Genomic DNA, 24,904 nt, shown 5'->3' with positions numbered 1-24,904 from the left:
AAATGATCAACTCCAGGCACACGGCCAGTTAGGTGAACTTACCCTGCATCTCTTTTGCAGCCACCGTCGTCTTTGTCTAGGGTGATCCCTCTCCTGCACTTTCTCTGGGAGGCTGCAGTCGTCCCACTGTGACCCCCCCACATCCCTCCCAGGATCGGGTAGGAGGGAGATGAATGAGGACAGCAGCCTTGCCGCAGAACAACCGCACAGACTCTGTGAAGACTCGCTTCTTCACCACGGTATCATGTTACCCTGAAGAGCTGTTTTTCCAGGCCATCCAAACAACCTTGTTTTCCAGTCTCTTTTAGTCCTGAAGCCTCTCAGAATCCTTCCCTACGTTAGGGAAAAAGCCACAGGTGGCTTTTGTGTTTTGCCAAACTTTCGGTTTTTATATTCCACCTCCTCTCTCATCTAACTTGACAAAATGCCCTACAGAAAACATCTGGAGCCTAATAATAGCACAGCTGCTACCTCCAGCAGGAGCAAGAATGGTCCTATTTTTCAGACTTTTCCCCCAAAGATAGATGTTAGAAGATGAAAACAACAAGCATCTCTCCCAGGAGGGCCCCTCTGCACCCAAGAGGAAAAATACAGGAGGGGGCGATTCCACGTTATGTGACGACCAGAAGAGTGTGATGAGCACAGGCTCATCACAGCTCGACGTGAAGGTCGAGCACAGGCATTACTGGCAGCTGTCCCTCCAAGCAGTGCATACTTAGAGGTAAAAAGTAAACTCAAAGTGTTAGCTACTTAGTCGTGTCCGACTCTTTGCAACCCCATGGACTGTAGCCCACTAGGCTCCTCTGTCCATGGGATTCTCCAGGCAAGAATACTGGAGTGGGTTGCCATGCCCTTCTCCAGGAGATCTTCCCAACCCAGGGATTGAACCCAGGTTTCCCCCATTGCCCCATTGCAGGCAGATTCTTTACCAGCCTGAGTCACAACTATTAACCTATATATGGGCTCTGTTGACCGCAAACAGATAGATTCCTTTACTTACATATAAAATGCTGCTGCTAAGTCGCTTCAGTCGTGTCCAACTCTGTGCGACCCCACAGACGGCAGCCCACCAGGCTCCCCCGTCCCTGGGATTCTCCAGGCAAGAACACTGGAGTGGGTTGCCATTTCCTTCTCTAACACATGAAAATGAAAAGTGAAAGTGAAGTCGCTCAGTTGTGTCCGACTCATAATGACCCCATGGACTGCAGCCCACCAGGCTCCTCTGTTCATGGGATTTTCCAGGCAAGAGTACTGGAGTGGGGTGCCATTGCCTTCTCTGATATAAAATGCTCAATAGTTAACAAAAGTTCATGTGTTTTCAGGTTTATCCAGGCCTAAATGCCTATAATGAAATGGCTTCAGACCAAAAAAAGCCTACTGTGAATGGTAGGCTTTGGGATTTAAAATGAAGCTATCCACTATCATGGAGCTAAGTCACCCATGCTAAATACAGAAACGGTTTTTTAAAAACCTATCTTTTCTAGGAAACCTACTAATAAAATGGTTTGCTTTTAAGTATTGGAACAGTGATATCACAAGACAACGCTGCCCTAAGTCCCCACGTCCTGCCTAGAATCTCAGGAGCCCTGAGCCCTTTAGCCAGCAGGACATGGGGTTGGCAGGATCCAGGAATCACAGACACTGGCATTGTTATGCATAATGTATGAGAAACTCTGAGACCCACCTCTGACTGCACAGTATGGAGAAGACGACCCTGCTTTTGTGGCTTTAGCTTTATTTAGGAAGTCATTAGGATGAGCTTTGTGCTCTAGAGCCCAGGAATTGCAGCTACTAAAGCCCGCACACCTTAGAGCCTGTGCTCCACAAGAGAAACCACAAGGAGAAGCCTGTGTACCGCAGCTAAGAGTAGCTCCTACTCACCCCAACCAGAGAAAAGTCTGCACAGCAACAAAGACCCAGCACAACCAATAAATACATAAAGTTAAAAAAAAAAAAGCACAGGTTTTAAAGTTATCAAGTGACTCAACAGAAATGGTACTTAAAACCACTCGGTATGTGATGATGATCAATTCTTTAATAACCGCTTTCTCCACAATAAACAGATAAAAAGAACTGTCCGAGTCACCGCTTCATCCTGAAGCAGGGAAAGCAGACTGTGTACTGGAGCTGACTGTTCACAGCGCCTCACTCAGCTGCTATCCCTGCCACGTCAAGGCAGACTTTTACATTTTTAAGTTTTAATTTCTTTAAATTGAAGCATAATTGACAAGGAGGCAGTTTTCAGACTTGACATGTAAACATTTATTTAACTTTGACAGAGACCATCTTCTTGAAAAGTAAATTGAGAAAAGGGGAGATGGTTTGAAATGTGACCCACCTATGGTCACAAGGGCAGAAAGTTGAGGTGGGGGCGTGTGAGAACAGACCATGAGTCAGTGATACAGAGGCGCTTTCAAGAGCTGGGCAGCAGAGGAAGCCAAGTAGAGCCAAGGGTAGAAGAGGAGAGAGGAGAAGGAAGAGGAGATGCAGAGGAAACCCAGAAAGAAGAGTGGCCCAGAAGTCCCCGGCTGAGAAGCCTTAAGGAGCTGTCAGTGAGCAAGCCCTGGGCCAGACAGGTGGAGGAAGACAGTTCAGGAGAAATGTCTCTGGACCATGCACCTGGCTCCTCGGTCTAGCCTTCAGGACATCTGCTCCAGTGAGAGCCTGGCAGGAGGAAATCGGACCTTATTCCCACAAGAAGGCATCGAGGGGTGGCCCTGATCATCAGAAATCAAGCAGGTCCTGAAACTCACAGAACTCAACTTCCTCACTAAATGAAAATGACAACATCCTGTTCCTGCAGATACAGGTCTGAAAATAAGAACCACAACCATGGAGAAACCATACCCAGTTCCCATCGAACCTGAGAACCCAGGTTCTGCAAGCAGCCTTATACACACTCACCAAAGACTCTGGCGACGAAGCCCAGGGGGAACTGTGAGGCAAACACGGTGAGGAACCAGGGCGCAGCGTAGAGGCTGGGGCCAATCTCGTGCTCCTCCAGGTGGTTGTAGAGGTCCCTGTGGTAGTCGTGGAGCAGCCTCGAGAGCTGGTACATCTGGATCTGCAGGGACACACACAGGGTCTCAGAGAGGCAGCAGCCTCCATCCCCACTCGGAGAGGAAAGAGAAGGACCATGAGACTGGCCACATGGCTCCCTAGACCCTGCCCTCAGTTCTCTCTTGTCCAGCCAGTGCTCGCCGGGGCTGCTGCCACAAGGCTGGGGCTGGCCGGCACTCAGGGCAGGGCTCTTCAGCTAAGAGATGCTCCACATCTGCCTCATGAAAATGATCTGTAAGTTCTCTTACAAATACATGTTATTAGCGAAACTCAAAGCTAGGAGAGTTGGAGATAAAAAGCCAGCCTCTGGCAGAGAGTAAAGTGGGAGGGAAGCATTCTGTAGCAGGAACCTACTGAACCTGTTCCCGTAGTAAGTTCCTGCTGAATCCCCCCAACCCCTCCAGAGGCAGGACAAGTGTGACTTCTTCAGGTTTATAACACAGGCGAGTTAAAGTAAGATGACAAGGGTTTATCTCAAGATGGAGAAAATAACTTTTCCAACTGGGCTGGACCCAGGGTGGCAGGAGCTCAGGGATGGGGGTGGGGGGGAGTCCCTGGCAGAGGAAATAGCAAATACACTGGGAGGTGGGACTCAGACTACCTGAAGGTGGATTCAAAGAGAAAAGGTAAAAGGGCGGGCCCTGGAGAATCCCAGGGACTGGGGAGCCTTGTGGGCTGCCGTCTATGGGGTCTCACAGAGTCGGACACGACTGAAGCGACTTAGCAGCAGCAGCAGCAAGGGCCCTGGAGTCAGACAGGCCTGGGTTTATATCCCAGCTCTGCCACCTGCTACTGTGTGACCGGCTCAGATTATTTACTATGTAACTTTTCTGAGCCTTAGCTTTCCTGTCTATAAGCTGGGATCAACACTGCCTTCCTGAGGGTGGAGGAGGTAAATAAATGCGCATGAACCACCTGGTGTAAGGCTAGCACAGAGAAAGTTCTCAGCAGTGACAGATGCTACAATGATAACTGATGGTGGGAAATTTCCTTAGATACACTTGGAAAGGGATCATAAACATGTTTATTTTAGCATTCAACTTTATCACAGGCAGAAGGAAGGCTTTCTACCTGTAAAATAATCATGTCCGGCCGATATTGTTTCCGCAGTCCCATGTCAAACATCAGAAACTTGAGCATGTTAAACGCCTCTTCTTCACCCATATGAAGCAGCAGGATGCCTGCTACAAAGCTGAGACCTTGGCAATAGCCCACTTCTTGGTCTAGAAGCGAGTAGGCCTTTAGGATGTTGTAAAGTGACAGCTGCCCTGCTCCTAGCTGAGCAGAGTAGTACGGATGTGTTGGAAAGGTTCGCCCTGTAAAAACAAAACACATTAGCTGTAAGTTTTTAAAAAGAAAGTCTATTGAACCAGAAGTCCAATGTGCTTCAAGTTAAAGCAACAGATCTTTACAAGTGTGATCATGTCATAAATCAGCTCTGTAAACAAAGTCAGCTGGTTGTGCTTAGAACAACTTTTTGTTCTTTGCAATTAAAAAATCAGCAATTAATCATGCTTTCAGGTGAGAGAAATGAGAACCACCTTCAGGCCTGCAGATATTTGGATTTCAATCCATAACAGAAAGAAAACTCTGCATCCTCTCAATAGGCATCTGCTCTCCAGAGACCTGTGGCTCTCTACTGCACCCCATGCCAGCGCCAGCGCCCTGCCCCACCACGCCCTGATCAGCTCTCCCCAGACTACTTGTTTCCCTGCAAGTGCTTCACACAACTCACACATTTCTACACAGTAAGTCCCCTACATACGATGAGTTCCATTTCGAGAGAGTGTGCCTAAGTTCAATTTGTAAGTCCAACAAAGTTAGTCTAGGTCCCCAACTAACACTATCGGCTATACAGTGCTGTACTATAATAGGTGTATAAACTTTTCACAGAAATAATAAACAAAAACACAAACATTTTTAATCTGACAGTGCAGTACCTTGAAAAGTACAGTATAAGAGCTGACATACAAGGGCTGGCATTGAGTGAACAGGTAAGAAGAGTTACTGACTGGAGGAGGGAGAGGAGGTGGGGGATGGCAGAGCTAAAGGATCGTCAGCAATAGGACGCAGGGCAAGCTGCAATCTCACTCATGGCTGACACTGATGGGACAGGTTCTGGTTCCTTGGTTGAACCAGATCCACATCTGCATCTTTGAAAGTTCATAACTTGAAGCTTCGTATATGGGCGACTTACTGTACTTTTAAACCATAGGCAGTACTCTGATACACACTGGGGAGCAGCAGGCATTTTCTTTTGTACAAAACAGTTGCCTCTCAAAAAGAGGTTAAAATAAAATGCTCTCAACATCCTGATTTTCACAAAAAGCTGGTACTCAGACAAAATGTAAAGATTTCTTTTGTTCTGGAGGCCTGTGAGGTTGACACCTGTCAAATCCCACCTCCCCCTCCCATTCTGGAATGTGACTGATGGGGAAGTGTGTTTCCAGGGAGCAGAAAAGGGCCTGAAGAAAGAGATGCTCAGTTGGGGCCACGCATGGACCCAGGTGAGAATTAATGGCCTCGTCAAAGGCAGAAGTGCACCAAAGCCACGAGGGAAACGTTCACCTTGATTATTCAGTCTCAGCAAAGGGAGGAAGATACATTCCAGTGTTCTTCCCCAGCCCTGTGAGAAAGCATTTCATCAATCCAGATTGGTTTACCTGAACTTAATTTAAGGGAAAGCGTTAGTCGCTCAGTTGTGTCCGACTCTGCAACACCATGGACTGTAGCCCATCATGCTCCATGGGATTTCCCAGGCAAGAATATGATTTATGAGGACAGCAATAACCTTTTCTGATTTCCTGTGTTCATCTTTCCTGCTGCTCTACCTCTCTCTGCAGCAAACCTTCCCCAACACACCCTGCACACATTACCCCACTGCTGGAAAGCCATCAGCAGGCCCCCATGGGGCTCCACGCGCTCCCATCCTTGCCTACCCTCCTGGCCTCACGCTCTGCTGCAGGGTTAACCTGGGAACAGCTCTTCCTACCCCTGTTCCATGAAGTGGGAGCACAGTGTATCTCTGCCCTGCCCTGCCCACACCCAGGCCCAACTCTCTTTGGGTCTCCAACAGGAAAGGGTGGCAGAACACACAGGAGTTGTGTGTTCCCGGAGGAACACCAGGAAAGGTTTAATTATTTTAAAATTTGATCTGTCAGTGTTACCATTTTTGCTCATCAGTCGCCTTCTCATATTAGAGAAGGGGCCCCCACACCTCCTGATCTTTAGTTATTAGCCCAATCAGCCAAATCTTCCCTGTCGCAGTCTTAGGGACCAGCCCTGATGTTCTTGATGAAGGAAAGCTGTCTGCACCAGCCTGAACAGGGCTCCTATGTGTTTCTTGGGATTCTCAAGTGTCATTTCCTGAGACAGCAAGACAGGCCCTGAGCCCCTCCCAGGCCCAGGGAGAGTCAGGCCTCTGGTTTCTGACTGAGAGAGGAATGGCTGTCCAGCCGGCATGAATGCAGCCCGTGTTGTACATTAACTTGTACTTGGGAAGACAATGCCTTCCTGTATTTACCTAACATGGTAAATATTGATAGAAATGATCCATGTCAAAAAGGCCCTTTGGGCTTCTCAGTTGTGCTTAAGAGTGAAGGAATCCTGAGATCCAGAGCTTGGGAACAACTGCTCTAGGTATATATCATGGCTCACACACTCTAGGCAAAGGGAGGGGGCAGGGACCAGGTTACACGTTTGTGGATAATCACAGCTATGTAATCCAGCACTGAGGTCTGCAGCCTTCAGCCCTAACTGAGAAGGCCCTCTGCTAACACTGAGAAGGAAAAAAACTCATCTTCTAAAGACTGTACATGTGTAGCTGACCTGCAGCAGCTGAACCCTGGGCAGCGCACACACAGCACATGTGTCCACATCCCGCCTGATCATACAGAGGACACCCACAAGGCTGCTCAGGCTGCACTGGGCTGCAAGAGTTGACAAGTTTCTTTCCTTTGATTTTTTTTTTTTTTTTTTTCACAAAGAGCCTGGAGATTTCTGCCTCTCTAGGGAGGGGTACCAACAAACTAGCAATCTTACTGTGGAGTTCGGTTTCCTCATGCGCAGAAGGAAGAGTAACCTTACAATCACGTGAGCACCAAGGCTCCCTCCTGGCTGAGAATGGTGATGCCAAGATCTTCTCACAGTGCTGCATTTAACTTGGAGCAGAATGTGAGTTATGACTGGAGGGAAAATGCCCGTTGAATGATGCCTCACAATTTTAATAAAAAAAAAAACAACTCAGTCATCAGTTGTTCAGTGTCTGCTTCCCCGCTAGAACACAGGCTCCTAGAGTGAGGGGATGCACCATATATGCTTGAGACGTATCTGCGGCTCACCACCAAACGGCACGGGTGGGCGGGGGATTAAGAAGGCAGAGCTCTCCTGCACGCAGACTACTTTTAGAACCAGCTGTCTCAGTCCAGTGACTGAGCTGGAACTGGCTCCCACAGGCCTGTGCATATCTCTGCTCAACCCCATGATCAATGACAGCAAATTGGTAGCTCAGATTAGCCAAAGTGAATGTTTACACCAAGGAAATCTATAAATGTTGACATCAGGGCTTCTTTTGAGGGGTCTGGGGGAGCTGGCTTTCGCCAGCACACCCCTGACTGGCTGGAAGGGTATAGGGAGATGTTAGATCACTGAGAGAGAGCAAGTGAAGTCACCCCATTTTATTCCTTTACCATCTACATTTAGTTACATCATTTTGAGGTTAAACAGGATATTTAGAATGATCAAATAAATATGAAATCATGATATGCTCTGGCTATAAGAGGCTATGGCAGAGCATTTGGAATAACGAATGTAGCTTTTTGTGTATGTATACAGCTTTTGTTGCAAGATATTAAGACTTGAGTTGTGATCGTTCAACTGACCTCCATAAGGCGAAGTCCCCAAGTGGACAGGAAGGTGTGTTACGGAAAAAGATTGCCGCAGGACAAATCCTAGGTACTTTCCTGTCCTTTGCCATTAATGTTTTTTAGTTTTTCTCATGGGACTTAAACCCAAAGATGAAACAGAAAGTTATGCTCACCACCAGCATCCCTCTGCTGGTCATGAACAGCCCCGTGTACTTCTCAAAGCACACTACATGCGGCTCCTGGCAGCAAGGCCAGGCCGGGGAGGAGGGAAGCCCTTCCCTGTCCTTCTATGGTAGGGCATCTTCAATACTCTCAGCTGATCCTTCATTTCAGAGGTTTGTCTCCTCACCTTGAAGGGTTCTAAAAAAAACAAAGAGAAAATTCTCTCGTGTAACCCCTGGATTATAGCTCCTTTTCTTCTAGATACCAGGCAGGTTTTGTATCTTAAATGTGTTAAGTGGAAGCACAAAGCAATGACAGCTGCCATGCTGGCTTCTTGACTCAAATAGATCTTTGAATATGTGCTTTGCCTCTCACTGAAGCTTGGACATGCCCAAACCTGCTTAGGGAGCACTGTTAAGACAGTCTCTGCAAGTCCATCAAAAAATGCTATCTGTGGTCATGGAAAGACTCATCAGACCTCTTCAGGGTATGTAAAGCAAGCCACCACTTTACTGACATCCTGTAAAACAGATATTAAAATAACAAGTGATCAATGTGGGGGTGATCAGGAGCAGTTTCTAATCAGGAAACTGCTCTGATCGGGAGCACTGCCCTCTGATTCAGTGGTATCCCTCCATTTCTGGACCTGGTCCAGTGTTGCTCTGGCCAAGCCTCCGATTGTGGGGAAGGCTGGACAGCCTCCTTGGGGAAGCCCTGATGGCAGGATGCCTGGGAGAGGAGCAGCTGACAGGGCGGAGGGTGATGTGGAGCCTGAAGGGGGCGTCTCCAGCTTGTTGCTCCGTGTCCCCCACGGCCACGTGTGGCCACGACTAGACGGGAGGCACAGCCAGAGGGCAGGATGCTGGCAGCAGAGGTTGTCCATCCAGGATGGAGAGCCAGGGAAGAGAAAGGCTGCGACTGCCTGAGGGCAGCACAGTTGCATTAGCTGCAGCCAGGCCTAGAGGCTGGGGCAGCCCCCAAACTAAGGCCCAGCGTGGCTTGCTCAGGGTCACCTGCTGCTGTTTTCTCCTGGCTGGGTGGGGCCAACTCTAACGACGTTCCTCCACATGACCAGAGGAGGGGATGGCTGTGCTGGGCCACAGCGGGCACAGCCAAGACAGAGAGGAGCCATACGGTGTCCTGGAGGTGACATGATACAGAGACTAAGAAGACCAAGGTTCTAGCACTTTCTGCCATAAGTAGCAGCCCGTAACTTGGGGAAAGCACATCACCTCCAAAGTGGAAATTATGTACACCTTCATACAGGGTTGTGTAAAGCTGAAATTCAACAAAGCTAGTGAATATGGTTTACAAACTGCAAAACACTGCCCGACCATTCAATTGTTGTTCAGTCACTCAGTCATGTCCATCTCTTACTGACCCTGTTGGGGCCACTGGGAGGAGGGCAATAGGGAGTAAACCCCGTCCTCACAGACGGCAAACAAATCGGAAGTAAAGGTCAGGTTGTCTCAGATTAACAATAGTGCCTGAACCTGCATGTTGTAATTGTTAATTCTTCCGTGCCTGCATGTTGTAAAACATTACTAATGTGTAACCAGTCATGCAGAGCAGGGGTATATAAAACCGAGTCCTCTGAAATCATTGGAGGGGACCCACTGTCATAATAAACTGTACTCCACTGTCTTAAGTGTCTTCTGAGGAGTGTTTTGCAACTCTGGATTCTACATTTCTGGTGTGTTGGCCGGGAAGCCCTTGGAGAGATAGGCCCATTGAGCCTTCGCCTGTGACTCGCTGGGATGAGAGCCTTGGGAAGGGGAAGGTGTCTCCTTCCTCGGATCAGCTCTTGTTTTAGTGACTTGTCTTTCTAGGCAGACTTCATGAGACTGTGGACGACAGAAGGGAAGCACGCAGGTAGTTCCCTCTGTAATAGTGGAAGGAGGGACCTGATCAACCCCTTGGGGCTGCATGAGTCTAAGGTGGCTGTGTCCTCCTAGGCTCAGTGGGGAATTTACTGAAATAAGTAAAACTCTGTTAACTGAATCTGTGCTGATTGTTTGTCAAACCAAATTTTTGTTTTCTGGTTTCCAAAGGACCGTCCCCTTTGCCGCAATACCCCCCTGTTCTTAGGGATTCAGGGACCTCCCAAACATTGTTTAGGACCGGACTGGGAATGTGGCTCTGGATGTACATTTGTCTGCACCAACCCGTGATAAGATAGATCTGGATTTTGCCAGGATCAGACTTATGCAAGGAGGAGTATGTAGAAGCCTTAATTGATTGGATTTGGCTGGCTGCTGACAGAGAACCATGAGAGGTACTATCACTGAAAGACTTAGTAGGTAAGGCCCTTTTCACCCAGGTCATAGCCGAGGTAAAGGGGCAGTTGTCGTGCTCCTTTGAGTGGACATCGGCGGTGGCTGGGGTACAACAAGACCGTGGCAAAAGAGTGATGAAACAGAAGTTGGACTTGCTGTAAGTGATAGAAGGAAAGTGAAAAGTAGGATGGGTAGCGGAGAATCCAAGCCAACCGCTCCTGAATGCATGATTAAAAACTTGCAAAAGGGCTTTGGAGGAGACTATGGTATAAAGTTAACCCCAGACAAGCTTGAAACCTTCTGTGAGATAGACTGGCCATCCTTTGGGGTGAGGTGGCTCTCAGAGGGAACCCTAGTACTGGACAAAGTTCAGGCTGTGTATACTCTGTGGTAACCGGACAGCCAAGCCACCCAGACCAGTTCCTGTACATCGACTCATGGCTACTAACTGCACAGACCCCCTTGGGCCCAGGTATGTTATCTTGGAAAAGGAGAAAGCAAGATTTTTCTGGTGCAGGCAGAACCCAAGCAAGAAAAGTTAAAGGAAATATATTATGATTCGGAGGAGGAGGAACTCCCACCTTCCCCTCCATACTGCGGAACACAAAGGGGACCCCCAGAACAAGAGGGAGGGCAAGAGAGGAGGGAGACTTTCCTTCTCCGCCTCCCCCAGTGGAGGAGGTTTCTCTCCCTCCTACTGTGCCAACATTATACCCACCCCTCCCCAGTTTAGAAGAGGGAAAAAGGGAGAGCCAAGTGTTCAGAGGTGGCTGAGGTCTACAAAGGAACCTTAAGAGAGAGAGGTGTTGCAAATGCCTCTTAGGGAGGTCCACGTGGCAGGTGGGGCCAGATGGACACATCTATCCTGGCCCCACTGCTCTTTACTATCAGCCGTTCTCTACCCCGGGTCTCTTGAAAAGGCACACCCCTCCCTATTCTGAGAAGCCGCAGGGTATGATTCATCTAACGGAGACTATTTTCAGGACCTACTGACCAGTGTAGATGACACAGCCCAGCTTCTCCTCACCCTCTTCAGAATGGAAACGAGACACTGGACCCTCACAGAGGCATGTAAGTGACTCCGAGAAACGCACCAGAGGGCCAACTGGACCCTGAAAGTGGGGCCCGAGAAGCCACTCCTGACACAAGACCAGACTGGGACTTCAATACTGACCGAGGTAACCAATCCTTGGAACGGTATAAGATGGCCATTATACAAGACCTCAAGAAGGGGGCTCGCAAGCCTACTAACATGGCCAAGACTAACGTCGTGATCCAAAAGGCAGACGGGACTCCCACAGAGTTTTATGAGAGGCTGTGTGAGGCCATTTGACGATACACCCTCTTTGACCCAGAGACCCCTGAAAACCAAAGGCTCATAAATGCCACCCTTGTGACCCAGTCGTATCCAGGTATTAGAAGGAAACTCCCAAAGATGGAGGGGTTCTTGGATCTTACCAGCACCCAAATGAAAGAAATCGCTGACAAGGTTTTTGTCAATCGGGATCAGGAAACTATAAAAGAGGCTGAGAAAAAACAAAAGGAGAGTGGCAGAAGGTCCTGTCAAAAGACAGCTCTCCTGGCAGCTGTGCTGGGCCGCCGGATCTCAATAAGCAGCCAGCTGCTACCAAGGGAAGATGAATGGACACTGCATCAGTCATCAGCAGCGGGGAACCCCGGAACCCCTAACAAGGCTGTTTCCTGAAGTATGGGCTGAAAGTAACCCCCCTGGACTAGCGAAAAACCACCATCCGGTAATAAGAGTTAAAGGTGAGGGCCCAGCCCATAAGGAGAAAACAATATTCTATACCACTGGCTGCCAGGGAGGGAATCAAGCTCCTCATTGACAGGCTGAAGGCAGCAGGCGTACTGGAACATCGATCACCACGGAACACCCCTATCCTCCCAGTGAAGATGGACGAGGAAAAGATTATCAGCAAGTTCAGGACTTGAGGTTAGTAAATGAGGCGACAGTGACCTTACACCCAACTGTCCCTAACCCCTATACTCTGCTAATGCCTCCTAATGTCCAGTATTTTACCTGTTTGGACTTGAAAGGTGCTTTCTTTTGTACAAGAGTGGCTCCAATTAGCCAAAGAATTTTTGCTTTCTAATGGGAAGACCCTAAGACGCGTCAGAAGACCCAGCCAACTTGGACTCAGCTGCCACAAGGATTTAAAATTCCCCTATGATATTTGGGGAAGCCCTGGCAACAGATCTCCTCTCCTTCCCATCGGATGCTACTAAGTGTCAGATCCTACAAGTGGATGACCTACTCCTGATGGCAGAGACTTGTTCTCAATGCTGGGAAGGAACTAAGACTCCCCTGGGCCTGCTGGGCCAGGCTGGATATCAAGTATCATGGAAAAAGGCCCAGATCTGCCAGACTGAAGCAAAGTTCCTGGGGTTTGTTATAAAGCAAAGCAGGTGTACCTTGGGCTTAGAATGAAAACAGGTGATCAATCAGACAAGCCAGCCCACTACCAAAATGCAAGTGAGAGAAATTTTGGGAGCCGTAGGGTTTTGCCAGATCTGGATACCTGGCTTTTCACAAATAGCTAATCAAGAACTTTATTGTGAAAGTCCCCACATAAAGGTGCAACCACCCAGCAACTTATCTGCCAATGAGCCAAGGCCCTCCCAACCATGACTGTGAGGAGATGCTAGAGGAAGTCTTTTCTAGCTGACCGGACCTCAGAGATGTCCCCTTAAGTCAACCAGCTGAGACTTACAACACAGATGGACCAACTACCTGGGACGGGACACAGGAAAACTGAAGATGTGGTAACCACAAAGGATATAGTAGTGAAGGCAGGATGACTCCCCACACACTGGTCGGCTCAAAGAGCAGAGCTCTGGGCACTTATACGAGCCCTAAAAGTGGCTAAAAGAAAGAAGGTAAATAAATATACATACTGACTCACGGTATGCCTTCACTACCTTACATGTACACGGAGCCATAAATAATGAAAGGGGGAAATTAACTGCAACTGGCAAGGAGATAAGAAATAAAGAGGAAACTCTGCTTCTGTTGGAAGCAGTGTGGGAATCCGCTGCAGGGGCAGTAATACCCTCTAGGGGCCACCAAAGGGCAGACACACCTCAGGCAAAAGGGAACTGTCCGGCCGATCGAATGGCAAAGCAAGCAGCCGCCCAAGACAATATAGCAACCAAACTTGTGGTGACGTCTGTGGTGTCTAGCCTACTAAACGCCCAGCGGCCCCAGTCTCTGGCAAGGAGAAACCACCTGCGCACGAACTGAGCGGGGAATGCCGCGGGAGGACGGATGGTGGAAACTCTCAGATGGGAGACTTTTCGACCCCTCTAGGTTGGCATTTCAACTGGTTACGGATTTCCATCAATCCATCCATTTCGGAAAAACAAAGACTTGTGAGATTTTAGACCGCTATTTTGTCATACCACGTCTAACAGCCTTGTGTGCAGATGTAAGCCTCCGATGCATAACCTATGCCAGAAATAACTGGTGCCAAAAATAACCCAGCTCCCAAGGAGACTGTGCCTCCTGGAATACAATTAAAGAGGATCCCTCCATTTGAACATCTCGAAGTGGACTTCACTGAGGTAAAGCCATGCCGAGGATACAAATATTTGCTGGTAATGGTATGTACAGTTAGAACTGGACATGGAACAACAGACTGGTTCCAAATAGGAAAAGGAGTACAAGGCTGTATATTTTCACCCTGTTTATTTAACTTATATGCAGACTACATCATGAGAAACGCTGGGCTGGAGGAAGCACAAGCTGGAATCAAGATTGCCGGGAGAAATATCAATAACCTCAGATATGCAGATGACACCACCCTTATGGCAGAAAGTGAAGAGGAACTAAAAAGCCTCTTGATGAAAGTGAAAGAGGAGAGTGAAAAAGTTGGCTTAAAGCTCAACATTCAGAAAACGAAGATCATGGCATCCAGTCCCATCACTTCATGGGAATTAGATGGGGAAACAGTGGCAACAGTGTCAGACTTTATTTTTTGGGGCTCCAAAATCACTGCAGATGGTGACTGCAGCCATGAAATTAAAAGACGCTTACTCCTTGGAAGGAAAGTTATGACCAATCTGGATAGCATATTCAAAAGCAGAGACATTACTTTGCCAACAAAGGTCCGTCTAGTCAAGGCTATGGTTTTTCCAGTGGTCACGTATGGATGTGAGAGTTGGACTGTGAAGAAAGCTGAGAGCTGAAGAATTGATGCTTTTGAACTGTGGTGTTGGAGAAGACTCTTGAGAGTCCCTTGGACTGCAAGGAGATCCAACCAGTCCATTCTGAAGGAGATCAGCCCTGGGTTTTCTTTGGAAGGAATGATGCTAAAGCTGAAACTCCAATACTTTGGCCACCTCATGTGAAGAGTTGACTCATTAGAAAAGAGTCTGATACTGGGAGGGGTTGGGGGGAGGAGGAGAAGGGGATTACAGAGGATGAGATGGCTGGATGGCATCACCGACTCGATGGACATGAGTTTGGGTGAACTCTGGGAGCTGGTGATGGACAGAGAGGCCTGGTGTGGTGCGATTCATGGAGTCACAAAGAGTCGGACACAACTGAGTGACTGAACTGAACTGAACTGAATGGTATGTACTTTTACGAGATGGGTGGAAGCTTACCCCACCAAAACTGAAGCAAAGGAAGTGGCCCGATGTATGCTGAGAGACATCATTCCTAGATTTGGGTTCCCTCTGAGTATAGGATCAGATAATGGACCAGCATTTGTGGCTGAGTTACCCCAACTGGTTTGCAAAGAAACTACATACAGCGTAGAGGCCACAAAGCTCAGCAATGGTCGAGAGAATGAACCGGACTATCAAGGTGACTTTGGCAAAATGGATGCACGAAACTGGCACCCCCTGGATGGACATGCTGCCATTAGTGTTAAGGAGGGTCAGGATGACCCCCTAGTCACATGGGTATTCCCCCTATGAGATAATATTTGGGAGGCCTCCCCCAGTTATTTGGGAAGTAAAGGGAAATTTATTACAAAGAGGAAGGATGGAGATGTCTTGGCATCTAGAACAGTTAGGGAAGGTGATCCATGACATCACCCCCTATGTTCAGGAGAGAACTCCATTTTCTCTTGGCACTAATGTACACCCATACTCACCAGGAGATTTAGTATGGGTAAAGGATTGGGAGCGGCAGACGCTCTCCTGTTTGGCATGATGACCCTACCAGGACTACAAACTCAGGATAATGTGTTCCTGTCCTGGGCCCACTCGTATGGGAACTTCTATAATACTTTTAACTGTTAGGTTTGTGGGGCCACACCTTTGTCGGTGATGGGTGGACTTCCTTGGTGGGTGTCTCCCTTGCACAGAGGGAACTTCAGCCCCCTCTGGTTGTTCTTGAGACAACGAGAAACGTTTCTTCCTTTGAACTCACAACCTGTCGATTCTTTCTTGGTGTAGCCTGGACTCTAACCAAATTAATTAAGGCCATGAGGTGACATTTGAGGTAAAAGCTATGTCTAATGGTAATCCTCCTTTTTGGTCATCAGTATTTTCTTGGATCAAAGGTGATTGGTGGAAAAATCTTTGTGTGATTATTCTGTTAATCACTGTATTAATTTTAGGCCTTGAATTCTCCAATGTATAACTCAGTGCGTAACCTCTAGACTGACAGCTTTGCTACAGCTACATCGTCCTTGGGCACAATAATGACCCATGACCAATACCCATCCTTAGTTAAAGATAAGATGAGCATCAAGAGGGGGAGATGTTGGGGCCACTGGGAAGAGGGCCAAGAGGGATTAAACCCCCACCTCACAGATGGCACGGAGAAGGTAATGGCACCCCACTCCAGTACTCTTGCCTGGAAAATCCAATGGACGGAGGAGCCTGGTAGGCTGCAGTCCATGGGGTCGCAAAGAGTTGGACACGACTGAGTGACTTCACTTTCACTTTTCACTTTCCTGCATTGGAGAAGGAAATGGCAACCCACTCCAGTGTTCTTGCCTGGAGAATCCCAGGGACGGGGGAGCCTGGTGGGCTGCCGTCTGTGGGGTTGCACAGAGTCGGAGACGACTGAAGCGACTTAGCAGCAGCAGCACAGATGGCAAACAGAAACTGGAAGTAAAGGTCAGGCTGTCTCAGATTAACGCCAGCACCTGCACCTGCATGTTGTAATTGTTAATTCTTCCGCACCTGCACGTTGTAAAACTAATGACTAACGTGTAACCAGTCATGTTGTGGCTTAAAGCTCAACATTCAAAAATGAAGATCATGGCATCCGGTCCCATCACTTCATGGCAAATAGATGGGGAAACAATGGAAACAGTGACAGACTTTATTTTGGGGGGCTTCAAAATCACTGTAGATGGTGACTGCAGCCATGAAATTAAAAGATACTTGCTCTTTGGAAGAAAAGCTATGACCCACCTAGATAGCACATTAAAAAGCAGAGACATTACTTTGCCAACAAAGGTCCATCTAGTCAAAGCTATGGTTTTTCCAGTAGTCATGTATGGATGTGAGAGTTGGAGTATAAAGAAAGCTGAGTGCCAAAGAATTGATGTTTTTGAACTGTGGTATTGGAGAAGACTCTTGAGAGTCCCTTGGACTGCAAGGAGATCCAACCAGTCCATTCTAAAGGAAATCAGTCCTGAATATTCATTGGAAGGACTGAGGCTGAAGCTGAAGCTCCAATACTCTGGCCACCTGATGTGAAGAACTGACTCCTTGGAAAAGACCCTGATGCTGGGAAAGATTGAAGGCAGAAGGAGAAGGGGACAACAGAGGATGAGATGGTTGGATGGCATCACCGACTTGATGGACATGAGTTTGAGCAAGCTCCTGGAGTTGGTGATGGACAGGGAAGCCTGGCGTGCTACAGTCCATGGGGTCACAAAGAGTCAGACACGACTGAGCCACTGAACTGAACCAGTCAAGTAGCAGGGGGTATAAAACCAAGTCCTCCGAAATCACTGGGTCCTTGTTGGGAACCAATTCCCCTTGGACCCACTGGTGTTATAAACTGTACTCCACTGGTCTGAGTGTCCTCAAGAGGAGTGTTTTGCAACTCCGGATTCTATGACAACCCCATGGACTGCAGCACACCACGCTTCCCTGTCCTTCATTATCTCCTAGAGTTTGCTCAAACTCAAGTCCATTGAGTCAGTGATGCCACCCACCCATCTCAGTTTCTGTCACCATTCAATAGAAAGTCTATTATTCTCACTCTTGAGAGGAAAAAAATGTTGCAAAGACTGATTAGATTAATAGCTAATTTCAGAAAATAAAGCAAAAAGCTAAAAAAACAAAAATCCTTGCAAAGCCAAAATACTTACAACCAACAAGCATTCTGTTCTCTTGGCCAGGATATGGATGTTACTTTTAAAGAAAAACTGAAACATGATTTGTTTTTGCTCTGCTGTTCCACACACCTTTCTTGGGCCTTGAATGAGCCACAGTACAGACAAAATAAGAAGTGTAGACAAAACAACTGACTTGGCAAATACCACGTTGTGAGAAGTGAGGGGGGAGCAATGGACAGTCTGGAGGAACCTCTAGGCGTTGTCTCCCTGAACCCAGCAGAGCCGGCCAGGCAGCAGGGCACCCGGGCCTCCACTGGGTCTGGGCCAACACTTCGCTTCTCTGGGTCTAAGGGAAGAGGGGAGGCTGGCCCTGGAGGAAGCCTGGAGAGACGCACAGATGTTACTGTTACCAGGGAAATGCACTGTTGGAACCAGCTTCTCTGGGGCCTTGGGGGGTACTGAGGGGCATCCAAACTGGGGGCTGTGATGGGAAAGAAGTGAGGTGGAGAGACGAGGCCACACTATCATCAGGAGGGGGAGTGGGGGCGGGGTGCAGCTAGTCTTCCAGGGTGCAAAGGGTGAGGGTGGGAGATGGGCAGGGAGGGAGGAGAGAGACCGTGAGAGTGCAGCCTGGCCCTGCCCCGGATTCTGGCTCGCTTGTGCAGACCCTCTGCCAACTAGAGGAAAGGCAGCCACGGGCCCTGGGAAGGGAGGTGTCAAGTGGGACTGTGCAAACACTCCCGGGGGGAAGAGCCCCGCCCTCTCTCCCCTCTGCAGAAAAGTAACTGCGTAGCATCCACAGAACAAGGAGAAGGGTATTCACTGAAAGGATCTGAGGGAAAAGAACATCCAAGAATCAGGACGGCTCCTCCTCCCTTCCAGAGTGGTGTGGGGGGTGGGGGGAAGAGGGGGCGGGGTGGAGACACAGAGACGGCTGTGTACTCCCTCCTCCCTTTCAACCTCCTACCCCAGATTTATTTTTTTCTTCATTTCACATGATAGGAATATGATGTCATGTTTTCTGTTACTCATCGCATTAGCAAACACAGTTACTGCCAATTTTCAGAACTGCTTCCTTGGGGTCAGTGGGCCAGATGGGCTCCTGCCCCAGGCCTTGCATGCTCACTGTCCCCAAGTTACAATCACGGCCCGTCCGCATCACCCTCCGCCCAGCTAGCGTGGGGCTCCTTGGAGCGTGTGGGGCTCCTGGGCAGAGGGCCTGAGGGATGGAGGGACCCACTGCAGCCCAGAGCCAGAGCGGGTTTAGGTCCTGGCAGGCAGCTGTGTGACCGTGCTCAGCACTTGACCTCTCTGTGCCCTGGAGACTGTCCTCATCTCTTAGAGAGGGTTCAGGGCCAATTTCCCAAGGCTGCGGTGAGGGTCACGGGAGACTGGGAGGCCAGCAACATGCTTCAGTCAACATCAAGAGACTTAACTGAGCATCTACTATGCGATAGGCTCTGTCCGAGGGGCTGGGGCACAATGGCCAATGGCCCCAGTCCAGCCCACAGCGGGAGGCCTGCAGCCCACTGGGGAGAAAGGCAATAAAAAGGCACTGCCACCTAGCTGAGCGCAGTGCGGGCTAGGAGCAGAGGCCTGCAGCCCCAGCGCTCAGCGGCACACCAGCTCTGCTATGTGGGCAGGTAGGTCACCTAACCTCTCCGCATTTCAGCGTCCTCAACTCCACACAAGGGCAAGAGGAAGGACATGTCCCTGATCGCACTGTGAGGACTGAAGGAAGCAGTTTAAGTAACTTCACCCAACATCCAAGGGAAAGCGAAGTATTAACTTTAATAATAATGGTAACTGTAATAATACTAAATATGTCTGCTGAGCAGAGTATAGAGGGTAAGACAAAGGCAGAGGCACCTGACCCAGCCTGAAGGTGGGAGAATAGGCTATCTCGGGGACAGTCTCAGAGATGACATTCAGACTTAGGCCTGAAGGGGAACATTTATGAAGCCGACCCTGATGAACTGCAGTGCGGTTGGATAGAGAAGCCTCAGTATTGCCCAGCCCGGTTCATGTCAACTGGAGGGAAAGGTCCTGCCTCCCCCTGGCCGGTGTGCTAAGGAATCTGTAAGTCGGGCCTCAGTGGGACCCCTGACCCAGCCTGGGGAGCCCCAGAGCAACAGCACACAGAGTAAAGGTTTCAGAAGCAGGACCACGTGCAATAGAAGCAGCTGGGCCTGGAGCCCAAGGAGTTCGCCAGGAGCCCTGCTGCCCACGGGGACAGAGGCCCCAGGGGGAAGCAGAGGCAGGAAGGATGCACTGCTCAGCTGTCTCCTGGAAATGCTTACAGTATAGTCAGTGATTTGGTAAATACACAACCACACTTACTGTGACCACATCCTACCCTCTGAATGTTTATCTCAGAGTTAACCGGATGACCCAGTAAAGTGGGGGGTCTCACAAATTGCTTTCGAGATTTTTTTTTCTAAATTTTTCTAATAAATTCTGTTTGTAAACCACAGAGACTAGGGTAGCTCCTATAACTAAACACAGCCTCGGCTCTGACACTTGCGTTTCCAGGCTGTGCGTTCGGTTGACTATAACCCCTCCTATCAACCTCCAAGTCACTGAACTGGAGCCTGGGGGAAACCAGGGCCTGCACAGTGGCTGCTTGCCTCGCCGCAGAGCGAACAAGCCACCAGGCACAGGCAGAGGTTTTTATACCTGAGAAGACATTTGTGATGACTTCAGGGCTTTTTTACTTGAAAATCTTAGCAGTAAATTGTGACTGCTAAACCTAAAGGCAGACCGCTCAATAACTCAGACGGTCTCTTCAGGTTTTCTGAGTGAGTCGGCTTCCATCTCCGTGTCACGTTGACTGCAGGCTTACCAAGGTCGATGAGAATGGCGTGCTGCTGGGAGGTGAGCTGCTTTAAGAGCTCTTTGTAGGGCGTGTCCTTGGGCTGCTGTTTGCAGGGAAACGGGTGCTTCAGGTGGTACTGCTCCGCCAAGAATTTCCAGATTTCACCCCGGTGGTGTCGTGGCACACCTTCAAGACGAGGGGTGGGGAAAAAGACAGACTTCAGGTACAGAATACAACCAAGTGATGAAATGAGGTGTGTCTCACTCTACTGATTCAGCTTCTTGTTCCATTGTGAATTAACGGCACAGAAATGGAAACAAAGCAACCAAAATTCTGTCCTATTTGGTCCCTTCCTTCCTCCACACCTGCTGCCATTCTTCCCTTACCTCCCCGACACCCTCCTACATTCCAAGTATGTGTGTACTATGTTTGGACTCTGTTTGGACTGTGCCAAACTCTGCAATAAACTGATGAAAGACATGAAAATCCCTAACTAGTACCAGTTAACAATGTCCTCAGGAAGTAACTGCAAGCAAGTGAAACGACACTGCAAAACGTGATCTCAGAGAAGGGACAGAAGCAAACAAGTGAGTTTGGACGAAGGAGATGAAGGTTTCCTGGATTCCTTCACTGGTGCTAAGACTCAAGAGTGAAAGAAGAGAGAACTCAAGTCAGAGGAAGGGAACTGCTCGTGTTTGCCCAGACCTCCGAGGACACGGCGCACATGTGGGAGGAGCAGGCAGGTGGCAGTCAGGCTAGACAGGGCTTCACTAGAGATCAAACTGAGAGCAGGAAACCTGCACTTTATGTGGCAGCTGAAAGGAATCACCAAATGCTTTGAAGCCAGGGAAGGAGTAGCTGAATCAAAGCTGAGATTCTGGAATACTGACTGGACATCTTTCTGCAAGGGTGGGCTGGAGGAAGCGGTCAGATGCTAGACAGGGGATAGTCAGCATGAACGTGCCCTGGTAGGCATTCAATGTGGACCTGAAAGCAAGAAAAATTACCTAGGAGCCTCTTCCTAATATTTTAGATGTGACTGAGCTGAATACTCAGAGTGTTGCTAAAATGCTGTCCAAGAGAAGTTCTCTTAAAGTCAATGAGGGCTCATTAGAAAAAGTGACTGTTTTGAATCAAATTCTTGTGTTCATGACTCCACTGTTTCAAGGCCCAGATGTGGAAATGGAAAGACCAAGAAAATAGCAGGATAAGACACCAAACCCTTCTCATTCCTGAGAGGAGAGCTCTCCAGAGAAAGGGAGCCTCTGACTCAGGGATTAGTTTTTTCATCCAGCAAAAGCAATGTGAGGACCGTGTAGCCTTCCCTGCCCCTCAGGGACCTACCCAGGAAGGCTACTCGCCAGTCTGCCAAGCCGTCTCTCAGAGCAGTGCTACTCCAGGAAAGAGCAGCAGTTAACCCTCCCCAGGAGGTGACCAGGTGCTGTCGCTGGTCCACACACTTCACGTCATCCCCACAACCTGCTGTGGGGAACGCGATGATATCCCACATGGTGAGGAGGAGGAAACAGAGGCCCCCTGCTGAACAGAGATGCCCCAGTGGGTTGGTGGCAGCCCAGGGACAGTGACCGCCATTTTCTCTTGAAGTTCTCACTGCTGGACAAGCTGCTACTCACAAGGATAATGGGGAGAATATTTTATGTTCCTACCTGGCAATTAATAATAAAATCATCATTTGTGGATCTTAACCAGAGAGTCAATTTCATTTATAACAGACCCACAGGAACTCTTTAGAAAGCACTGCTCAGCCATCTCCTGGAAATACTTAATAGTATAGTCAGTGATTTGGTTTTACACAGTGGAAGAAAAACATGACCACACTTGTTGTGACCACATCGTACCTTCTGAATGTTTATCTCAAGAGTTAACTGGATGACCCTGTGAAGCAGGTTGAATGGTGACCTCCAAAAAGCTATGTCTACATCCTGATCACCAGAAGCTCTGAGTGTTACCTTATTTGGCAAAAGGGTCTTTGCAGATATAATTAAGTTAGGCAAAGACCTTGAAATGAGATCATCCTGGGTGATCATTACCCAGGTGGTCCCTATATCCAAAGACAATATCTTTAGAAGACAAGAGGAGGAGGTGCCACGTCCATGGAGGCAGAGACAAAGCGTTGTGGCCACAGACAAGCAGTGCTGACGGCCACCGGGAGCCTGAAGAGGCCGGGTACGGCCTGCCCACGCCGGCTTCAAGCATTTGGCTTCCAACATGAGAGCAGACTTTCTGTTGTTTTAGCCACCAATTTTGTTATCACGTGTTATGGCAGCAACAGAAAACAAATGTATTCTGTTATCTGGCTTTTTATATTATTCTATTTCTTTTCTCCCTACTTTTCCTGCTCAGATGTTTCTCAAGGGGAGAGGTGAGTATAGACACATACAAACCTCATATTTCAGACCATATTAGAAGTAAATGTAGGCTGAAAAATAGTCAGCATGTTAAATGATTAATAGTGGGGCTTTCAACAAAAATATTCCTGTCAAACTGGGAAATATCCCAAGTTATGAGAGGACCAATTTCCCCTTATTACTAAATCATTCCCATTATCTTATCAAACTTTTATTTGGGGGAGGAAACAAGCATTGGCAGTCACTGACAGTGCCACATACTCTGGAGTTTAAGGGAAAGCTTACATTGTATGATTTAGAAACGAAGGGTCATGCAAACTGGTGCCAATGTTTTTGGTAAGAATGATCTTCAACACCCTGCCCCATGCTCGGTTTTGCCTCCACTCCTGACCCCAGAGAGAACCCTGGCAGTGGACCAGGGCCTGCAGGCAGGAGGCCACCCTCCCTCCATATGTAAATACTTTTAAATTTTTACTGCCTTTACTGCTCATTATTTATATTGGGGGAGGGGGACAATCTTCTGAAAATAAAGAGATATAAAGAAGAAAGTGAAAAACCACCCCTTACTAGAGGTAACACACAATTCACCACCCAAAGCAGGAAGCTTTTGACAGTGAAGAGGAGGAAGGCTATCAATTACTGTACTTGGACAGGTGGAAAAGCAAGAGCATGCTGGGCAACCAGGATACATGGCCATCCTCCCTGCAACTCGGGTGTCTGCAAACACGCCACGTACAGTGACGGAGACACAGAGCAGCACATGAGGCCACGCTGTCCTTTCTCACTCAACTGACCTCAGACATCTTTTACATCAGTTGATACAAATCTACTGTGCTATTTTCAAGGACTATGATGTGGGTGTGGCCATGTGGTTGGGTTTTTTGGTCATTAAATGATGCCACAGTCAACACTCTTCCCACTGCCATGTATGTTTACTGATTAATTTCTAGAATGGGTTTCTATACGTGGCAGTGCTGAGGCAAAGGTAAGAAGGGACTGCACCTATCTCACATTGCCAGCTGCTCAGGAAGTCTCTTTGCCTCTCTGCAATGCCACTCCTAGAAAACTGTGGTCCAGGTTCTAAAACTCTACCTTGCCACCTTTGGAGAAATCATTTAAAGCCAAAGTAAACTTTGAATTATTTAAAATTCCCTATAATTCTTCCTCATACCAAGTTGACACCCTAAAATCCCACCATCCTGATCCAACTTTAACTTGGGACATTTATAAATCTCTCTACTTCTGCCACTTAGGGGTCTTTAGATCATCAAGAAGAAAGGCCTTGCTACCCACACAAGGCATGTTTTTATTTCAAGGGTTTGTAAGTGACTTAGCCTCTACCTCAAAGATTCAAGGTGAAGTTCTGATTTGATCTCTTTTTATAATAACTCTGAGTTAGGAGATGGACTGTGGTCATCTGTTTGGAGGTGTTAGATCTTATATGTTGAAACCAGCTGAACAACTGACAAATAACAACTTCCTTTTACAATTAGTAAAAGGAATAGTAATAATCCTTTTACAATTAGTGATACAAAGTTCCTGGCACAGAAAGTGATGTGGCAGCTCACCTCAGTATAAACTGTCCAATCCTCTATCGTCAGCTTCATCATGTAGGTTCCAGATACTGTGCTGAGTTCAGTCGTGTCTGACTCTTGCAACCCCATGGACTGTAGCACACCTGGCTCCTCTGTCCATGGAATTTTCCAGGCAAGAATACTGGAGTGGGTTGCCATGCCCTTCTCCAGGGGCTCTTCCTGACCAAGTACCTAGAGTACTTCTATTTGGTTCCTCTTGTAAATGCATGATGAAAACCACTGTATGTCCAGGTGCCAGGCTCCTAAGAGGCTCAAACATTTGGACTGCTGTCACAGAACCGTGCAATTTACCTATGCAAAAGTAGAGCCACCTGAAGACTATCATCTAGTCAACAGTGCAAAGGGAAAGACTGGACTCATTCTTTTCTCTGGTTTCTTTTTTCAAAATGGCGATCTGGGGCTAGTTGGTGCAATGGTAAGCCTCCAGCAACCATTGCTGCACAAAGAATATAAGACCTAGAAGAAAGCTGTGAGATCCTCTGTGTGGTCCACAC

At 48.2% G+C, this 24,904-nt stretch overlaps 1 protein-coding gene across 10 annotated transcripts in view; it reads right to left on the bottom strand.

Moving 5' to 3' along the window:
• TBC1D1 (TBC1 domain family member 1) overlaps positions 1–24,904 on the bottom strand; it is a 224,923-nt gene that overhangs the window by 14,036 nt on the left and 185,983 nt on the right. For 9 of the 10 annotated variants that reach the window (XM_055588260.1, XM_055588252.1, XM_055588253.1 and 6 more), the window contains 3 exons: positions 20,474–20,632; positions 4,132–4,376; positions 2,905–3,064 (listed from right to left, as the gene is read on the bottom strand). In XM_055588260.1, coding sequence (XP_055444235.1) covers positions 2,905–3,064; positions 4,132–4,376; positions 20,474–20,632 — 564 coding nt within the window. Of the gene's footprint in view, positions 1–2,904; positions 3,065–4,131; positions 4,377–19,336; positions 20,633–24,904 lie in introns of those variants that run through there. The other variant, XM_055588261.1, reaches the window with a different exon arrangement.

This window comes from Bubalus kerabau, chromosome 7 (assembly GCF_029407905.1).
Source record: "Bubalus kerabau isolate K-KA32 ecotype Philippines breed swamp buffalo chromosome 7, PCC_UOA_SB_1v2, whole genome shotgun sequence".
Lineage (NCBI taxonomy): Eukaryota > Metazoa > Chordata > Mammalia > Artiodactyla > Bovidae > Bubalus > Bubalus kerabau.
Note: the sequence above shows the minus strand (reverse complement) of the source record. Positions and strands in the feature narration are given on the sequence as shown.